Genomic DNA, 16,957 nt, shown 5'->3' on the forward strand with positions numbered 1-16,957 from the left:
TCTATATAATGCACTGAAATCATTTAATGATTTGTGTGTACGCTTGTATTTGATACCTCTTGAGGACAATTTACTTTTTGAGTTTAGGTTCAGATTAGGGATAACACTTAATTTAGGATGTCTAAATGAATACAAGTCAATGCAGTGTTCTAAGAAGAATAGCTTTGCAAACCTGTGTGCTTGTAGTTGTGTGTGTTTATGTTCTATATTTTATTATGTCTGTCCGCCTGCCCAAGGACTTCAAATGGAAATGAGCTTATAGTACAATCTGGTACAAAGCACATTTTCTCTTGCTGATATTAATGTGTTTTCTGCAGTGTCCTAGATACAAAACCAATGTGACAAATTAAACTAAACCAGTGCACAACATTAGTTTTCAGTTATCAGTTGAATATCAGCAAAATAGGACCGTCTGTAGTCCTCAGTGTTTGCTCCCTGTTGTCGTCTACTGTTGGTGCATCAGTTTCCGAGTATAAAAAATGGTGTCTTTTGAACCGTTTTGCCTCTTTAACAGTGGAGCACGAAGCAGGTTTATGATCTTCTACCCAAAGTCTCCAAGCAGAGAACAAGCAAAACAAAGAGTTTTGAGAGATTATACACAAGAACAATCAGTGCTTGCCCTGTCTCCCCTTTTGAAACATCTCTCACACAATTTATGAGTGTAAATCTCTGGCTTTACTCATCTATTACCTCCTACTGCTTTAGTGATTGCCATCGTCTCCACTCCCATCTCCCCACGCCTCGGTTCCTCTCTTTCTTTCCCTCTCTCTCTCTCTTCTCTGTGCCAGTGGGAATCCCGGGAGTGACGACACAAGCTGATGGCGCAGTAAAGTACTGACTGTGCTGCTGAGGCTTTGATTTTGGATGCTGTAATGCCCTTAATGTGTCAAACAATTAACAAAAAGCTGCAAGGAGAGGAGGGGAATTGGAAGAGGGGGGGAAGACAGAGTGAGTCAGGGGGTTTGGTCTGGGAAAAAAGAAAAATAGAAGGTGGTCATGTGCAATATTGCGTCATTACTTTTTGCACCCCGTGTGTCGATGTGTTTTTCTTCCACCAAAATATGAACCATGTGTTTTTCAGCCTCTCCCTTCCTCAGCTGCGACCCTCATGTCACACAGCGTCATGAGGACCGAATCCCTGGAGTGGAAATGTCAGCACAACGTTAACAGCTGACCTTTTCCTGTCCTCACATGAGTACATACACCGGGGGGGGGCAGCATGGAATATGACAAAATGTTAGCAGCAAACATATTTTTCCAAAAAAAATGTCAGGTTTTGTTGGAGGGGGTGAACATCAGTTGTGCATAAATATGGTTGAAGACACATTTATGGTATAAATCAGTCCCATGACCCAGGAGTGTTTAGTGACAGAATGTAGAAATGTGGCTTAACAATTTGATAACATAATAAGATTAATTTTAGATTTCATCTGTGACATCACACCTAGTAAATTATCTTAGTAAAAATATCTTGATTCACCAATGTAAATGTGACTCAAATGTATCTTCAATTTAAAAGAGGAGATACTTACGACGGAGTATTAGAGCCATGCATGGCCTTAATACTCCGTCATAGCTACAAGGGTTAAAATAACCCACACTGTTGGTGGGACATGGCTCTAATTTACTGCAAAGGAAAGAGTTTAGTTTTAAGGATTCCTGTGTACTTCAGTTTAATTGTGATTTATATTTTGATTATAATAATTAAACAAATAATAATTATATCTTATTTAGTGGCCACAGTGTTTTGTTCAGATGCTTTAACCAACAATACCATGTAGACTTGGCACCACAGGTACATTATGCTGCAGCTGTGACTTTAATATATGCTTAGTAGTACATTCATGACTCATCTGTTTCACTCAGGAAGACATGTGGTCAAAATATTATGGAATCTTGCCTCCTGCTGGTAATGGAGGACATGACAGTTCAGCTGAGTACCATGAGTACCATGTACTGGGCACACAGGTGTTATTATTATAATATTCTACTGTTGCACATTTCATACATACAGAAGCTGACAAGGTAGCATTGTCTGTGTGCCAACATTCAACTGACAGAAGTTTGTTTTTCCTGCCAGTCTTTGTATTAATCTCATCATGCCTGAAAAAGGTGTGTGCTGGTCTCCCTCTGTTGCTGTTGCTTATCACCTACAAGGTGTCACATAGATGGTCTTCTTCATACCATGAATGGTTAGGAATAGCATGAAGGGGTGGTTATTCTAGTTACTACTGCCTTTCTATCAATCAAAAGCCGTCGGGTCGTTATCCTCTGACCTCTGGTGTCAGTAAGGCATTGTTACTCACTGCGTATTGCCCTTTTTTTTGTACTTCTCTCTGTAAACCCACCTGGCGCATGCCACGTTTAAAGTCACTTCAATCGCCTTTGTGTGTAAAGGGCAGATGTCGACTTCCTCACCTCCTCATAATTGTGTGTGCTTATGTGTGTGTGTGTGACTTTGCCTGGGGACAATTATCCTGCAGATAAATTCAGTGATCTAGTAAATGCCGTTCCTTGTTGTCAGAGGGGGAAATGAATGGAGAGAGAAGTGGTACTGTTTGTGATTCACCCGTTGCTTAAGACCTGAGGAAAGGTCCCGGATTTGTACACATTGTGTGTCAAATAAATCATGTTAAGTCAATACACAGAGACGGAGACACTGAGATGACATTAATGGAAACAGTGTCACGCTGCTGAGGATATACCCACACCCACAGGGCTACACAGTGGATTCAGTCACAAAGCGATTGAGACATGATTTAACCTCCTCCTTCCACTGTTATGCACATGAGGACGCAAACATTTGTACTTGTGCTGCAAAAAGGATTTTCTCCCCTAGAATCATGATATTGCGGCGAGCCTGCAAACCAGGCTTTTGGAAGGACATTTTTCAGTTTCATTTGAAACATGTTAACCTGAGGGTTCAAATTATTTGCCGTTCCTGTTTTATGTGTCTCTGAGCACCAGCCACACAATAGACAAAGCTAAAAACACTCGTGCATGTCCTTGTATTTATTTTATTGGTTGCAGGAGCAGCAAGATATAGCAGTTACCTAGAAAAAACAACACTTTATGTTGTAATGCTAGATGGACTGACTGAAATATGATTTTGGTTTATGGAGTAGAAGAAAATTATTGTTAAGTAGAATTACAATGGTTCAGCATTGTGACACAAATAGCATCGGCACCCAAGCTTGTTCATGATATAATCGAATCATGACAAGGTCGGTGGTAAAACCATCATTTTCTTTGGTTACAGCCAAAAGAAAAGGACAATAGAACAAGTCATGGAGCTGTAGGTTGGGCTGAGGGCTGAGCGATATGTGCAACATTTTACCACCATGATCTATTTGTCTATTTATCAAAAATCTGTAGACATAAATAAATATAATGATAAAATGTCAAATAATCGATTGAAGTTTGCAGTGAATGTTGGAGAACCAGTTGATTCTCAGTTCTCTAATGCAGAAATATTGTTTGAAACTAAATTATGTGTCTCAAAATGTGTTTGCATAGTGCATAAACATTATACTGTACCTTTGTTATAATGATATTGAAGAAAATGATATTGACATATATATTGTTATTGAATGATTGCCCAGTCATATAGAACATAAAGCACAATAAAGGAGCTTTAACTTTATTTCTGCATTCAACTGTTTAACTTGAATCGGGTCAGCAGTGTGTGTGTGTGTCATAAACACACAACCCATCTGTTCTTCTGCAGACCAACCTGCAGTGGAGAGAAAATGAAAGATCAGTGGGTGATGGGAGAACGAGTGAAAGAACAAGACTGTCAGGTCTCATTCTTCGAGCTGCCCTCCTCCCTCTCCCTCACTCTCTCCCACCTCCTTTCCCTCCTTGCGTCCCCTCACCTTCTGGCTAGTGGTTGTCACTCTGTTGCAGCCTGAAAACAGGTGTCTTCCCTCCTGTTAGCAGGGGAGGGATGATGTGGAAGAAAAAGCTGCACATCAGCAGGACTAGAGCGTCACGCAGGAACAGCAAGGCTCTGTAAGTGCACACAGCCTCAGCGGCGCTGGGTGCTGTCAACTGTGTTTTTCATTTTGGACTAAATTGTAGCAAAGTGTTCAGGAGGCAATCACAGTGCATGCGTTGTCTGTGCAGTGCTGGACGTGAGGTAAGGCAGCCTTGATTTGGTGTTTGTTCTTGGTTGGAAACGACAGAGCTCTTGTGGTTTATGATTTAAATTGCTGAGTTATTGCTCACAGTGCACATTAACACCCTTTGTGCTGGCTAGTATTACAAACCCTGAAAAATACTGAAAAGTTCTTGTCAATTGTGGCATGGTTTAAGTGACTGAACATCAAATTCAAGGTGTTAACAAGACATTTATTTCTATGTATCCCTGGTAAATGCACAGTTGTAATATACAGAGAGTTTTTTTCCATACTGAATGTGCAGCTACTATGTTTTTATCTTGGATATTTATCCATCTTTATCCTCCACATGAGGGTTGTGGGGCCACTGGAGCCAATCTCAGCCAACATAGTGAAAAGGGAAGACTATACACGCTGGACAGGTTGCCAGTCCATCACATGGCAAACAAACATTCACTCACATTCACTACAGTCAATTTAGAGTGTCCAATTAAGCTATGCATGTTTTTTGACTGTGAGAGGAAACCAGAGTAACACATGGGAAGAACATACAAGCTCCATACAGAAAGACCCGAACCGTAATATCAGTAGTCGCTGATATTTCTTCCTCAGTCCGGGTCAGTTCCTGTGTCTTCAGCTGCGCATACATAAGCAAAGTTTCCTGCCATATTTTCACTCTGAAGATATTATTGCTATAAGAGAATCTTAATGCTGAGATGCTTTTAATGAAAGTGGTGTCCAGCCTGATGTATAATCAGTGTTAGTGAATAAGAGCAGACAGAAGGAATCATCCAGCAGTTCAGTGTGTTTGCATTAGAAAGTGAAATGTTTTGGTTTTATTCTCTTTTTACTTGATTCTATCAGTGATTCCTAACCTATTTCCAACTTTAGTGGGAACAGACCAACCCTCACTCTGCTTTTGATTGGGTTAGAATGTGACAAGAGGTGCAATGATTGTTTATTGTTGGAGAACTACTGAGTTTGATTCTCACCCACCCTTCAAGGTAGAGGCTCTGAACATATTGTAAACCAATAACCGCAGAACCGCTTCAAATGTGTATGTTGTGCGATGTCACTGATGTCATGTTGAATTCTTTTCTACCTGAAAAACATTTTGAGGTGACTTCAACCTCAGTTTTGTGTCAGATTCCTTATTTAAATATTTGTGCTTCAGCTCCTTCCACGAGCTGTATCAGCTTGAGCCCAGGGAAAAGATGAAAATCGCCATTTTATGATCAGCTCCAGGCCATAACAGCTCTATTATTCACCATGTGGCGAGCAATCCAGCCATTCTTTTGTAATTACATTGACTAACATCTTTGTGTGTATGCTGCCCAGTTTCCACAGTAATACGTTATGTTAATTAGCAGCTCCTCTCCTACATTTATGTTCTCTTCTCTTCCAGGGCTGAAAAGACAGAAGTATTAAGTGACGACCTGCTGCAGGTACGAATGAATCTTCGACTAAATTGTATGTTTTCTTCTGCATTGTGTTTTGTGCCACCCACGGGGGGAAAAAAATAATCATCGGTACAAAGTATTCAGTGTGCATAAAATGACTTTTTTAATGGCCTTCAGGCATTTAATGAGCACCGAAATTGAATCTCATTGCGAGACAAAAGATATAATGTCCCCACTGATGGACTCAGGCTGCAGCACTGTGATTGCTCTGAGTAATGATGTTCTCAGTTCAACTGAGTTGGTTTGATTATGAAATAAGACCCATTTGAATAATACAGTTCATAGTCTCTCATAAGCCTGAACAGCTAAGGATACTGATGTTATTTTAGAGACAAACCACTTTGACAGGCAGCTGCATCCCTCAACTTTTCAATCAAATGTCAACAGAGATGTCCCAAAAAATGTTTGACAGTGATGCAGAAACTGTACTATATATGTGTGTGTGTGTGTTCCAGGTGGAAAAACGTCTGGAGCTGGTCAAGCAGGTCTCCCACAGCACACACAAGAAGTTGACCGCTTGTCTGCAGGGCCAGCAGGGTGTGGATGTGGAGAAGAAGTCTGTCAGGTCGCCCTCGGTGAGAGCTAGCCAAGAGTCAAGGGGAAAAATACAGTATTTATATTATACAAGGCACACATACATTTTTTTTGCCACAAATACAAAATAAAAACAAAGTTTGAAGACCCATTTTGTGCAATGAAAGCACTTCGCCCCATATGGTTTCAATTTTAAATTGTGCTTGGTGCGTATTAATCTGTTGTCTGAAACTTGAACAGTACTAACCATTGTCGCAACGGCTATCAACACATGACGAGCCATATTAGTGCCTGCAGTGTCTGTCAACACTTGAGTCAGATTTGATGCAAATGTCTGAAAATGTGTGCAGTGTTGGTCACGCCAGCTGAGTAATTCGCTGCAATGTTGACCAGATGCCTTCAAAATTGCTGTTGCTGCTCGAAAACTGCAAGTACTGTGCTGTCGGAATATTTCCCCCCCGACAGCAGCGTCACACCAGGCTTCTGCAAAGACAGTGATATTTGTGTGTATTAGTTTTTCTGTGTGGGTTCTGTTGTAGATTTATGTCTTCCATCATCTCTGAGCCTCAGAGCAAGCGTGTAACTATGGCAGTTAATGGGAGATTTTGTGTCAGTGAAGCATTAGCCTTATTCATTATGCATCAGAGGCACATAATAACATTTTCTGGATAAGGGCAAGTGTAAAAAAAAAAAAAAAATCTTTATAAAGTTCCTTTTAAAGAATGTGTGGTTACAATGACGGTCTTGGTCTTAAATCAAGAGGTTATTACCCTGCATGGGTTATACCCCTGGAGCAGTGTATTGATTCCACAGAATAACTAATTTAGGCCAAACTAGGATTAATGGGATTGAAATTGTATGGTCAAGGTCAATAACAATATGGATTGAAAATATCTTAAACACATCATCTCCACAAGTTATGTAGTATATTATATGTTATATATAACATACTATGTTTCAGCCTCCAAGAGGCTTAAGCCATTTCTATTAGCGCTGCTCTGTTCTCCTATAGTAATTCTTGGAAATTAATGAAATATAAAAGTCTAACTTGCTAAATATGATTAGAAATACAGGTTTCTCCCTGATTACAATGAATGCAGGACAATACATATGGATTGTTGTCCCCTTGTCTTCTTGCATTGTACTTAAATGTTTAAGTACAGTGTGTTTAAGTGCCTGTTTCAGTTTCTGTGCGATTACGACAGTTGTTTGAATGTCAACTGCCCGGTTGAGTGGACACCGGCGGCTGATTCATCCATGATTTTCTTTGCATTGTATCTCCCTGCAGAAAAAGCTCCCCCTCACAACACTAGCACAATGTATGGTAGACGGCGCGGCGGTGCTTGGAGACGAGTCTCTACTAGGGTGAGAACACACTAATAATTATTAACCTTACACATCTTGAAGCTGATTTTCCCTTCATGTCCATGAATATAATCAGATAAAGAAAAACCTTAAACCTCATCTACTGCTGCAGAATATAGAAAGTGTACTAAAATGAAGTGTGACTTCACTGCCTTGACTCCTGAAACTCCTCTGTCATGAAGGGCTTCTGTAAAATCACTTTTCCCTGACAACGGGATGAGATGGAAAATTGTGAAAAAAAAGTGATGGATTTGTCCTTGGTCAGTGTCATATCCTCTGCCTGTTTGCTTCTTTATTTCATTGCCTTTGTTATTTAACACCTCAAAGAGGAAATAGCAGGAAATAAAAATGCACATGTTGATGTCATGCTGTATTTATGGCTGTGTTTACTGCCACCGCGACACTCAATAACCCTTTATTACGCCGCTCGACTGCATCATTACCTACGGCACATGAATAGGCCTTTTATCAAACATATTTTCGTTAAAAAGGTGTTTAAATATTTAGGATATATATGAAAAAGAAATGTGGCAGTGACAGCCGCAGGGACAAGCCGGTGATGATGAGTGTTCACTGATATTTCCATGCATCCGTTTGTCTGTTGCAGGAAGATGCTGAAACTCTGCGGCGATACGCAGGAAAGACTCGCTCAGGAGCTCATCGAGTTCGAGGTCACCATAGAAAGAGATGTCATCGAGCCCCTGTACGATCTGGCAGAGGTATGGAAAACAAGACAGTTGCAGTTAATTATAAAAAAAAAAATGTAAACCAATGTCAATTCCTGTTATTTGACATATTCAATTATACAAATCAGACTTTATTTCTGGTTTTAATTAGTGTTTTCAGTAGATTAAAAGTAACGTATATATGCATAAGTAGTAGCTATAATTGGCCACAACATACATTGTATTTTATTATGAGTAATGTAAGCAATGCAAATATAATGTAACTTAGTGCTGTATTAATAATAATATGTAATATACAAAGCAGTACAAAACACTTTGTTTGTTATATTTTAAGTATTTTTCTTTTGTTATTTTTTGTTTGTTGTTCTGGTTCTTACTTTTGAGGTTTGTGAGGTGAGGTTTGCTTCTACAGGTGCAAAAACCTCTGACAATGCTGAGTCTGTTTCCCATTCCACATACAACAGAACACTGAAATGATAATAATAATAAAAAAAACACTCTCTGTGCTCTGTCCGCTCAGGTGGAAATCCCAAACATCCAGAAACAAAGGAAACATTTAGCAAAACTGGTCTTGGACATGGACTCTGCACGCACACGGTGAGTCTCAGTGTGTGTGTGTGTGTGTGTGCGTGTGTGTGTGAGACGGGGCTGTGATCAAAGACATTTTATCCCCTGTGAATGAACTGCTCCTGCTGCTTCTCACAGAATATTATGGGATTTGATTGTACATAGACCTCATGCTGAGATTTCTCTCCATTATTGATTATTTTGGATTCTATTTAAGAGGATTTATTGTTATTTTCACTATTATTGTGTTATTATTTTATTGAATAATCATTTCAATTCATAAAATGATATCCTTATACATGTAAAGGTACATTTAACTCCCTCCACATTTCCTGCTCCGATTTGTGTTTTTATGTGTCTCCTCACTGGCCTTAACATTTTTGTTGTCATCATTTCTTTGAAGATTTTCAGTCTAATTCTCAGTGACTTGCTGTTATCTCACGGCCATTATGAGCAGTGACATGGAGAAATGTGATTTTCCACACTGCGGTCCAGTCTGTGAGAGAGCTTTTGCTTTTTTTTGTGTGACCCAAATCTGAGACAATTTCTCTCATGCTGTGTGCTGAGCTCCACATATTATCTCCTCTCAGACTGCTCAGACACACAATTCAAACAGAAAGTCTGGGCAGCTAGAGAGAGAAGGAGGGGGAAGAGGAAAGTCTGATAGTGAGAATTCGATAAGAGACAGGCTTTAGTTGAATAAATGAAGATATATGAGTAGTGAAGTGTTTTCACTTTGACAGATAATAAAGTAATAGAAAAAGTTTGTTTCTTTTGCCGTTGATCTTTTTGAGAAAGTTATTGATGATTATTTTTTCTCTCAGGAACAAAAGTCTCAAACAGCTGAAGGCAAATAAATCGAAAATGTGCTATGCTTTTCATGCTTCCTTGTTCATCTGTTAATTCCCAAATCTATAGAGAAAGCACTGAAAAAAGAATACTGGAAAAAAAACACAAAAACAATTCAATTTCTGTTTCCAGATTTTATCAATCCTCCAAGTCTTCAGGACTGTCCACCAACCTGCAGCCAACAGGAGCCAAGGCCGACCATCTCAGGGAGGAGATGGAGGAGGCAGCCAACCGCATGGAGATCTGTCGAGTCAGTCATCACTTTTACTCTCACTGCATCATCTTAGGCCTGGTTCATATTGGATGCATGACGCACTGCACCTTTAAGTTCTCATCCTTGCATTAGAATATAGTAGGGATGGGACCATACCACTTTTTTGTGTCCGATACCGATATCACAAACCGATATTAGTCCGATACAGTCATTTTTTAAAGACACAGTTCTCCAACTGTGTCACAAATAGTGTTCTCCCAAAAAGGAGAAATAAACAGATGACTGTTTATGACTCAGCTAAAATGCTTTTGCTGATTTTTATTTTCATTTTAACAGTCTGTGCATAGTGATTGTATTTTTGTCTGTACAATATCCCATCCAGTGATTTTGACCAGTATCGGACAGATATCGATACCCATCCCTAGGATTTAAAGTCAAGTATACTTTTTTGTTAGCATGTGGTAATACTTAATAACCTATTAAACAGTAAACAATGAGCTGAATCTATATTGTCAATCACATCCCCCAATGGTTATATCTGTCAGATACATTTATCAAGATAATTTTCCTACATGAATCAGCCTCAGTGTCTTCTTTGCATTTCATCATATAAGTTAATGTTATCTACATTGTTTGTGAAATTGTTAAGTGTCAATAGTCATATTCAGTATTTGCATCCATGTTTCTGTTACTTAGAAGTGTTGTTGATATAGCCACTAAAAACACAATGTCGTAACCACTGGATCCAGCACAACAGCCATTGTTTCAGTAATTCACTACAACTGTGTTTTTTTTTAGGTCTTAAGTTCCTCATGTATTCTCTTCCCCCTCCAGGATCAGTTATCGGCAGACATGTACAGTTTTGTGGCCAAAGAAATTGACTATGCAAGCTATTTCCAGACAGTAAGTACAGCATTGCACGAGGCTGCAGCATTGCAGTGGAAAAACTCAAATGTTCCGCTCTCACTCATTCTCTCTGTGTCCTCATCAAGCTGATAGAAGTCCAGGCGGAGTACCACAGGAAGTCATTAGAGCTGCTTCAGGCTGTTCTGCCCCAGATCAAAGCTCATCAGGGTGAGTTTGTGACCATACAACGTTCATGTAACTGATCTCACACTATCTAACAACACCATTTTCGCAGGAAACCTCAACTGGTTGGGGTAGGAGAGAGGAGAGAAAGGAGGGGGGGGGTTAGTGAAGGAGAGACCAGGGAAATGATCATCCTCCTTAAAGATCCCAAGAACTTTCTGGGATTTCATGGTGTTTCGTCTTTGTCCTCTCACTGGGTAAAGAAAGAGAGCACAGGGTTTATTTTCTTTAATTCAGGGTGATATAAAAAAGGCAATGCATCATCCTTTCATTCATCTCCCTGCAAAACTGTCATGGTGTTGGTCAAATCTTGAGGCTTCAAAACCCAGTTTGGTTTGCAACTGGAAGACTATGTCCATCTTTACATACAGTCTATGTTTTTATGTTTTGCACATTTAATTGCCTGATATTTTTATAAGAAAGTCCTTGTTGTAACGAGTAAGCTCAATACACATGGAAGTTGTACTTCTGAACTGATGAGTACTTGTACAAATTAAGTGACTGTTTATTAGATGCGTTCACATTCCCACACTGAAGTACCTCGAATCCATTGGTGTGTTGAACCAGTGGAATATTTGCTGAGCAGTGAGTGAACAAGGGAGTGATTTCTGACATTCTGACTGATTTATTCTGATCGGTTTCTATATTGTATCATGTAATTCTCATCTAGATCCCCCCATTTTCAAACAGATACTGTATATTCTCAGTTTGTTTAGTTCACTTTCTGTGCTGCATCACAGTATCTTATCATCTTTGTGCATGTGTAACTGTGTGTGTGTGTGTGTTCTACAGAGACCTGGGTGGAGAAACCATGCTATGGGAAACCATTAGAGGAGCACTTAGCACTCAGTGGGAGAGATATTGCCTTCCCCATCGAGGCCTGTGTCACGATGCTGCTGGAGTGCGGCATGCAGGAAGAGGTCAGACTCCACTACTACATACACAGACACTGACACATTAACTTACATTTTACTAGCAAGAGATGTCGCCATCAATGATGCACTTAAGAACTGAAGGAGCCCGGTATCTAAAAAGATCCACGCTGCTGAATTGTGACGAGCTGCTCACAGGATCCAGCATTGTTCACCATGTTATGAGAAATAATAAATGATAAGTAAAAGATATTGTTGTGAATTTGATTATGGTTTAAGTATTAAATATTGCACAATGGGGTGTAGTGAGGCTTGTTTAATATAATCTAAAGAGCAGTTAGTTTAATCCAGTTAATCCAGTTTGTGTGGCAGTTAAAAGTAATAGATTTCTGGTGGTGAAGGAAATGCAAGCGCACCCGTTTGGAATGAATGAACTGCTGATGATTCAAAGAGATTTCACAGTATGACACGATTGCTGTAGGTGTGCAACTGATGTTGCGGCTGTTTTGTGTTGCAGGGTTTATTCAGAATCGCTCCTTCAGCCTCCAAACTAAAGAAGCTGAAGGCGTCTTTAGACTGTGGAGTGTTAGATGTACAAGAGTACTCTGCGGACCCACACGCCATCGCGGGTGAGCTCCTCACAACCCACCTGTACCTCCCCTCTCATGCTTTCACCTAATCTTATTTTCATCTTCTAGAATGTGAAACCTGCGCCACGGGGGGAATTTGTTTCGTCATATCTGTACATTTCTGGCATGCTTCGCTATGTCCTCATGTTACTGAGACATCCGCCCCTAGTTGTGTGAATAAACTGAATAATTAAGCCGCTTAATGAGAAATCCCTAATATTATTAATCCATTTCATCGTTTGCTTTATTCCTCCTGCACACATTTAATAATTTAAGTCATCAGACTCGGCTGTGAAATTCCCACTAAAGGTTCAGTTGAAGGGCTTTATGTTTGATGTTTAAAGATTAGTTAAGGCTTGATTAAGATTCAGTTTACTTCCGCAGCTGCTGCAAGATACACACGAGCAAGAAAAGCCGCGTCGTTTTTGTTCATCACTGTATGTCAGACTGATTCCTAATTTTGTGCAGAGGCTTTAGCATAAAGCAAGACCGGTTTTCTTTGATCTGCTTTTAAATGACTCTTTTGAATGACATCAAAAGAAAGACAAGCTTTATGGATACTGTTATTGATCTTTTTTAAAAGGAGGGAGCTAATCTTTTTTTGTGGCTTTCGATCATTGAGCAGTTATTAAATTAATCACTTCATTATATCAATTAATGAAACTATTTTGATGATTAGTTCATCTGTTAATCAGTGGGTTTTTTTCAGTAATAAATATTTTTGGATTTTTCAGCCTCTTAAATGCGAATATTTTCTGGTTTCTTGCTCCATATAACAAAGAAATAATCAAAACTGAATCATTTGGTTTGTGGGCAAAACAGGACATCAGAGTTCATCATCATTTTAAGGTTTTCCGACATTTATTAGACCAAAAAGATTGATAGATTACTTAATATATAATATATATATATAGTATATAAGTCTGGACAGACCCCCAGATTTTATTTCTTTTACTTTTTTAAAACCTCCTCTGTGCAGAGCAGAGGGTAAGTTTCAGCTTGACATAAAAACCCCAAACCTGGAGCTACAATGTTTTGACCAATCAGTAACAATATGGGATGTCCCACTAGTATAATTACCTCACACAAGCATTTGGAGAAAGAGAAATAAAACATTATTGCAGCTATATCCCTCTCCAATAATCCCATGTTAAACTGAGTAAGCTCTAACTGGAAATCTAATTTGTGAGCCTGCTCCACTGGGGTTGTTGGTGTTTGTTGTGATAGTGGGGTTGGCGAGTGTTCTGGCACACAGGCGTTCGTCTTCCATTCAGCCTCAGTTGAAATACTTTGGCTCGTTTCTGTAAATATAGCAGAGCAGAGGAGCGTCCTGTGGTTTCACAACAAATACCAGCATTTAATGTGTTTATTTAGCACCAACTACACACAACACAGCACAACACAGACACACACGGATCCACATGAGACAGAATGACAGCAGTCTCCAAGCTGTCTCCCAGTGAGGGACGCCGTGACTTCCTTTGTTTGTCTTCCATCCCATGCGTCCCCGGGGGAAATGAATGCAGCAGACCAGACAAAGAGAAAGACGAGTCAGAGAGAAACCCACTCATCCATCACCTTTCTCGTCCACCCACCGGTTCTGCTCATATTTTGAAATAGTCTTTATTTCAGGTTGGGCATTTTGTAATCGAGTGGAAGGGCAAATGTAAAATGATACGCACATGCGCTCTCTATTAGGAAAAGTTTCATCTCAGTGACATCATTGTTAGTGTCAGATGGTTCGAGTCACAAACTGTAGTAACCTGTAGGTATTTCACTCTCACATATACAATTAGATGAAGGCCTTCCATAGGTTTCCATACATGGTTTGTTTGTTCCTCGGTTCACTGATGTGAAACGTCGTGACTCCGACATTGCTGTGCACTGCACGCACAGAATTTAACTGATTCTGAATTGAGTCGCTAAAGTGCTCATCGGGTCACAGCAGGTTTCTCTTTTATTTTCAGAAAGCATCTCTCACCTTCGACTGTGCAGTGCGTATACATGCTGCATTTATAATATATCACCTGCTGGCCATCATATAGACACTACACTCTCATGCTGACATCTGCATCTCATAAGTGCAACGCAAAGTGTTTATCATAGTCTTATCTTCTTCTCTCTAGGTGCATTAAAGTCCTACCTGCGGGAGCTCCCCGAGCCTTTAATGACATATGAACTTTACAACGACTGGATCCAGGCCTCCAAGTGTGTATCTGTTCAATATAATGTTATTTGGTCAGAAGAGATTTCCTTTTAACGTTTATATTACAGTCAAAAAAAACCAAAAAAAAAACATTCATATACGTGTGCGACTTCTGTCTGACAATGAACATTGTCTCGTCGTTGTCCTTCAGCGTTCAAGATCAAGACAAGAGACTTCAGGTTCTGCTCGGTGCCTGTGAGAAACTACCAAAAGCCAACAACGACAACTTTAAGTGAGTCACCGTTTCAGTGTTTCACATGTTGCTCAGTTTTTCCAGGCGAACCGCGATCACGTTTCAATCATACTGTAATGCAAAATAACTACTAGATAACAGCACTGTAAGCAATTAATTCAAATGTACTCAGATACAGTATGTATGGGCACCCGCTCGCTTCTGTCATTATTGCTTCTTTGTCTCCTTCTCTCTTTACTTCTTGCCATTCTTAAAACCTGTGATGATGTTTTGCCTTGGTTCTTTCGTCACTTGCTAGATTGAAAAATTGTTGCACAGCCCAATACTGACATACTGTATTTTTGCCTCTTTTGTTTCATGTTGAAGTTTTTCTTAAAACAGCTGATTAGAGCATTAGCAGAATCAGAATCAGAAATACTTATACTTAATATTAATCCCCCGTGGGAAATGGCGCCTGAGTCCATATTTACTTTGCTTTAGGCTCAGTTTTGTTCCCCACCACCTCTCCCACTGATAAATACTTTATTATGGACACCAGCTGCTCTCTAAATGTATCTGTCTGCTGTTTGTAGCTGAGGGTTTTTAGAGCTTTGTCACAAACAACAGCTGCCCGCTGTGGCTGGAAATATCATTTGTTGGTTGCAAGAGTGAACCAAAACAAAAGACTAATGAGTTGAAAGATGCCAAAATCCCTCTGTAACTGTGAAGGGAACTGCAGAGTTAGGAGAATCCCCAGACCATGGAAGATGGTTTATTTCTTATGAAAATGTAACACTCTTGAATAAATTTGCATTTGCATCCCATATATTAGACAAGTTCCATAATTGTCTAACTTTTTTCAGACATAATAAATAAATATCAGTCTTTTGTCAAATATTAATGCAAAGATTTAGTTCACAAAATAAAAAATAATATTTGTTTACTGCAGTGTACTGTTTACTGCAGTGGTTGAATTTACTTCTAAAATCACTTAAAAAAAAACACCTTTAACCTGTTGGCGTCTGACCTTGGTGCTGAGAAAAAAGCCTCAGACCTCAGTTGTGGCTCTATTTGCTGCTGGATTAAGGAAATGTGTAGCTATGTGGTCAAGGAGTTCTCTCATGATGGAACGATAGAAATGCAGAGAGGCTACTGTGCAGGAGAGGAGAGATACTGCTGCTGCACTTGTCAGAGTCATCATCAAATCACACAAATAGGGTGTGTTTTTGGAGAGTTCTCCTCTGAGGAGACCTGTCAGACCTGTCCACATCGCCACTGCTCGCTGGAATGAGCCACCTGGTGTTCATTCAACTGTAGTCTGACAGAGGATGAGTCATTCAGCTCGGCTGCTCTTAAAGAGCCACAGAAACCCACTTGCTCAAGTCTGTGCCTCAGAGCCTCTGTGAAGATCAGAATCCGAGGAGTTCTTTGCATTTAATGATGTGTTTGAGCTCAGTATGATTCATGCAGATTAGGTAGAGTGAAAGCATACAGTTCATGTTCACACTGCAGGCATAAAGCTGCACATAAATCTTTTAATGGAAGAGTAATCAACCGTATTTAGTTCTGAATATTTTTTAAAGAACTTGGGGTAGAAATGCTGGAAATTGTGTTCTCTTCGAACTACATTTTTTATTTCAAAAATAGAGATTCTTATGGTGAGATATTTTTATATGTTTTATTCAGTTAGGTCATTTGATTTGATTTCATTCATCACAAAGATTTTGTCACAAAGACCTTGATGAGGTGTCAACTTTGTGATATCCACTGTCCTCAGATCCTTGATATACAGTGATTTATTTATGATTTTCCCACTGTGACTATATAACACCGCTGCTCGATGCTCTCTCTGCTGTTTTGTTGATGGATAAACCTGTCTGACCTCTCCGCTCGTTTAGGGTCGAAGTGCATATTTTGAGTCTAAGCACATATTTTGGACAAAACAGTGTGTGTTTCCGTGTCATTTTCACTGGCTGATGTGTTAACTCTTTGTATCATTACAGGTATTTGATCAAATTTCTCTCCAAACTGAGTACTGAGTACCAGGATGTGAACAAGATGACACCTGGAAACATTGCCATAGTCCTTGGACCCAACCTGCTGTGGACACATAATGAGGGGTGAGGAAGCCGTGATACATATGAAATGACAAAATAAGTGAGACATGCTTGTGTATATGGTGCTTGTTTGTATGAG

The 16,957-nt window shown here is 39.6% G+C and overlaps 1 protein-coding gene across 7 annotated transcripts in view; it reads left to right on the forward strand.

Annotated features, from left to right (window-relative positions):
- Positions 1-16,957, forward strand: part of LOC122759200 (rho GTPase-activating protein 44-like) — a 57,340-nt gene that overhangs the window by 26,375 nt on the left and 14,008 nt on the right. For all 7 annotated transcript variants that reach the window (XM_044013860.1, XM_044013861.1, XM_044013863.1 and 4 more), the window contains exons 2-14: positions 5,524-5,563; positions 6,034-6,153; positions 7,401-7,477; positions 8,085-8,196; positions 8,684-8,760; positions 9,712-9,829; positions 10,628-10,696; positions 10,786-10,867; positions 11,675-11,802; positions 12,272-12,383; positions 14,510-14,591; positions 14,741-14,821; positions 16,765-16,881. In XM_044013860.1, coding sequence (XP_043869795.1) covers positions 5,524-5,563; positions 6,034-6,153; positions 7,401-7,477; positions 8,085-8,196; positions 8,684-8,760; positions 9,712-9,829; positions 10,628-10,696; positions 10,786-10,867; positions 11,675-11,802; positions 12,272-12,383; positions 14,510-14,591; positions 14,741-14,821; positions 16,765-16,881 — 1,215 coding nt within the window. The remainder of the gene's footprint in view (positions 1-5,523; positions 5,564-6,033; positions 6,154-7,400; positions 7,478-8,084; positions 8,197-8,683; positions 8,761-9,711; positions 9,830-10,627; positions 10,697-10,785; positions 10,868-11,674; positions 11,803-12,271; positions 12,384-14,509; positions 14,592-14,740; positions 14,822-16,764; positions 16,882-16,957) is intronic.

The sequence above is a fragment of the Solea senegalensis genome, linkage group LG18, assembly GCF_019176455.1.
Source record: "Solea senegalensis isolate Sse05_10M linkage group LG18, IFAPA_SoseM_1, whole genome shotgun sequence".
NCBI lineage: Eukaryota > Metazoa > Chordata > Actinopteri > Pleuronectiformes > Soleidae > Solea > Solea senegalensis.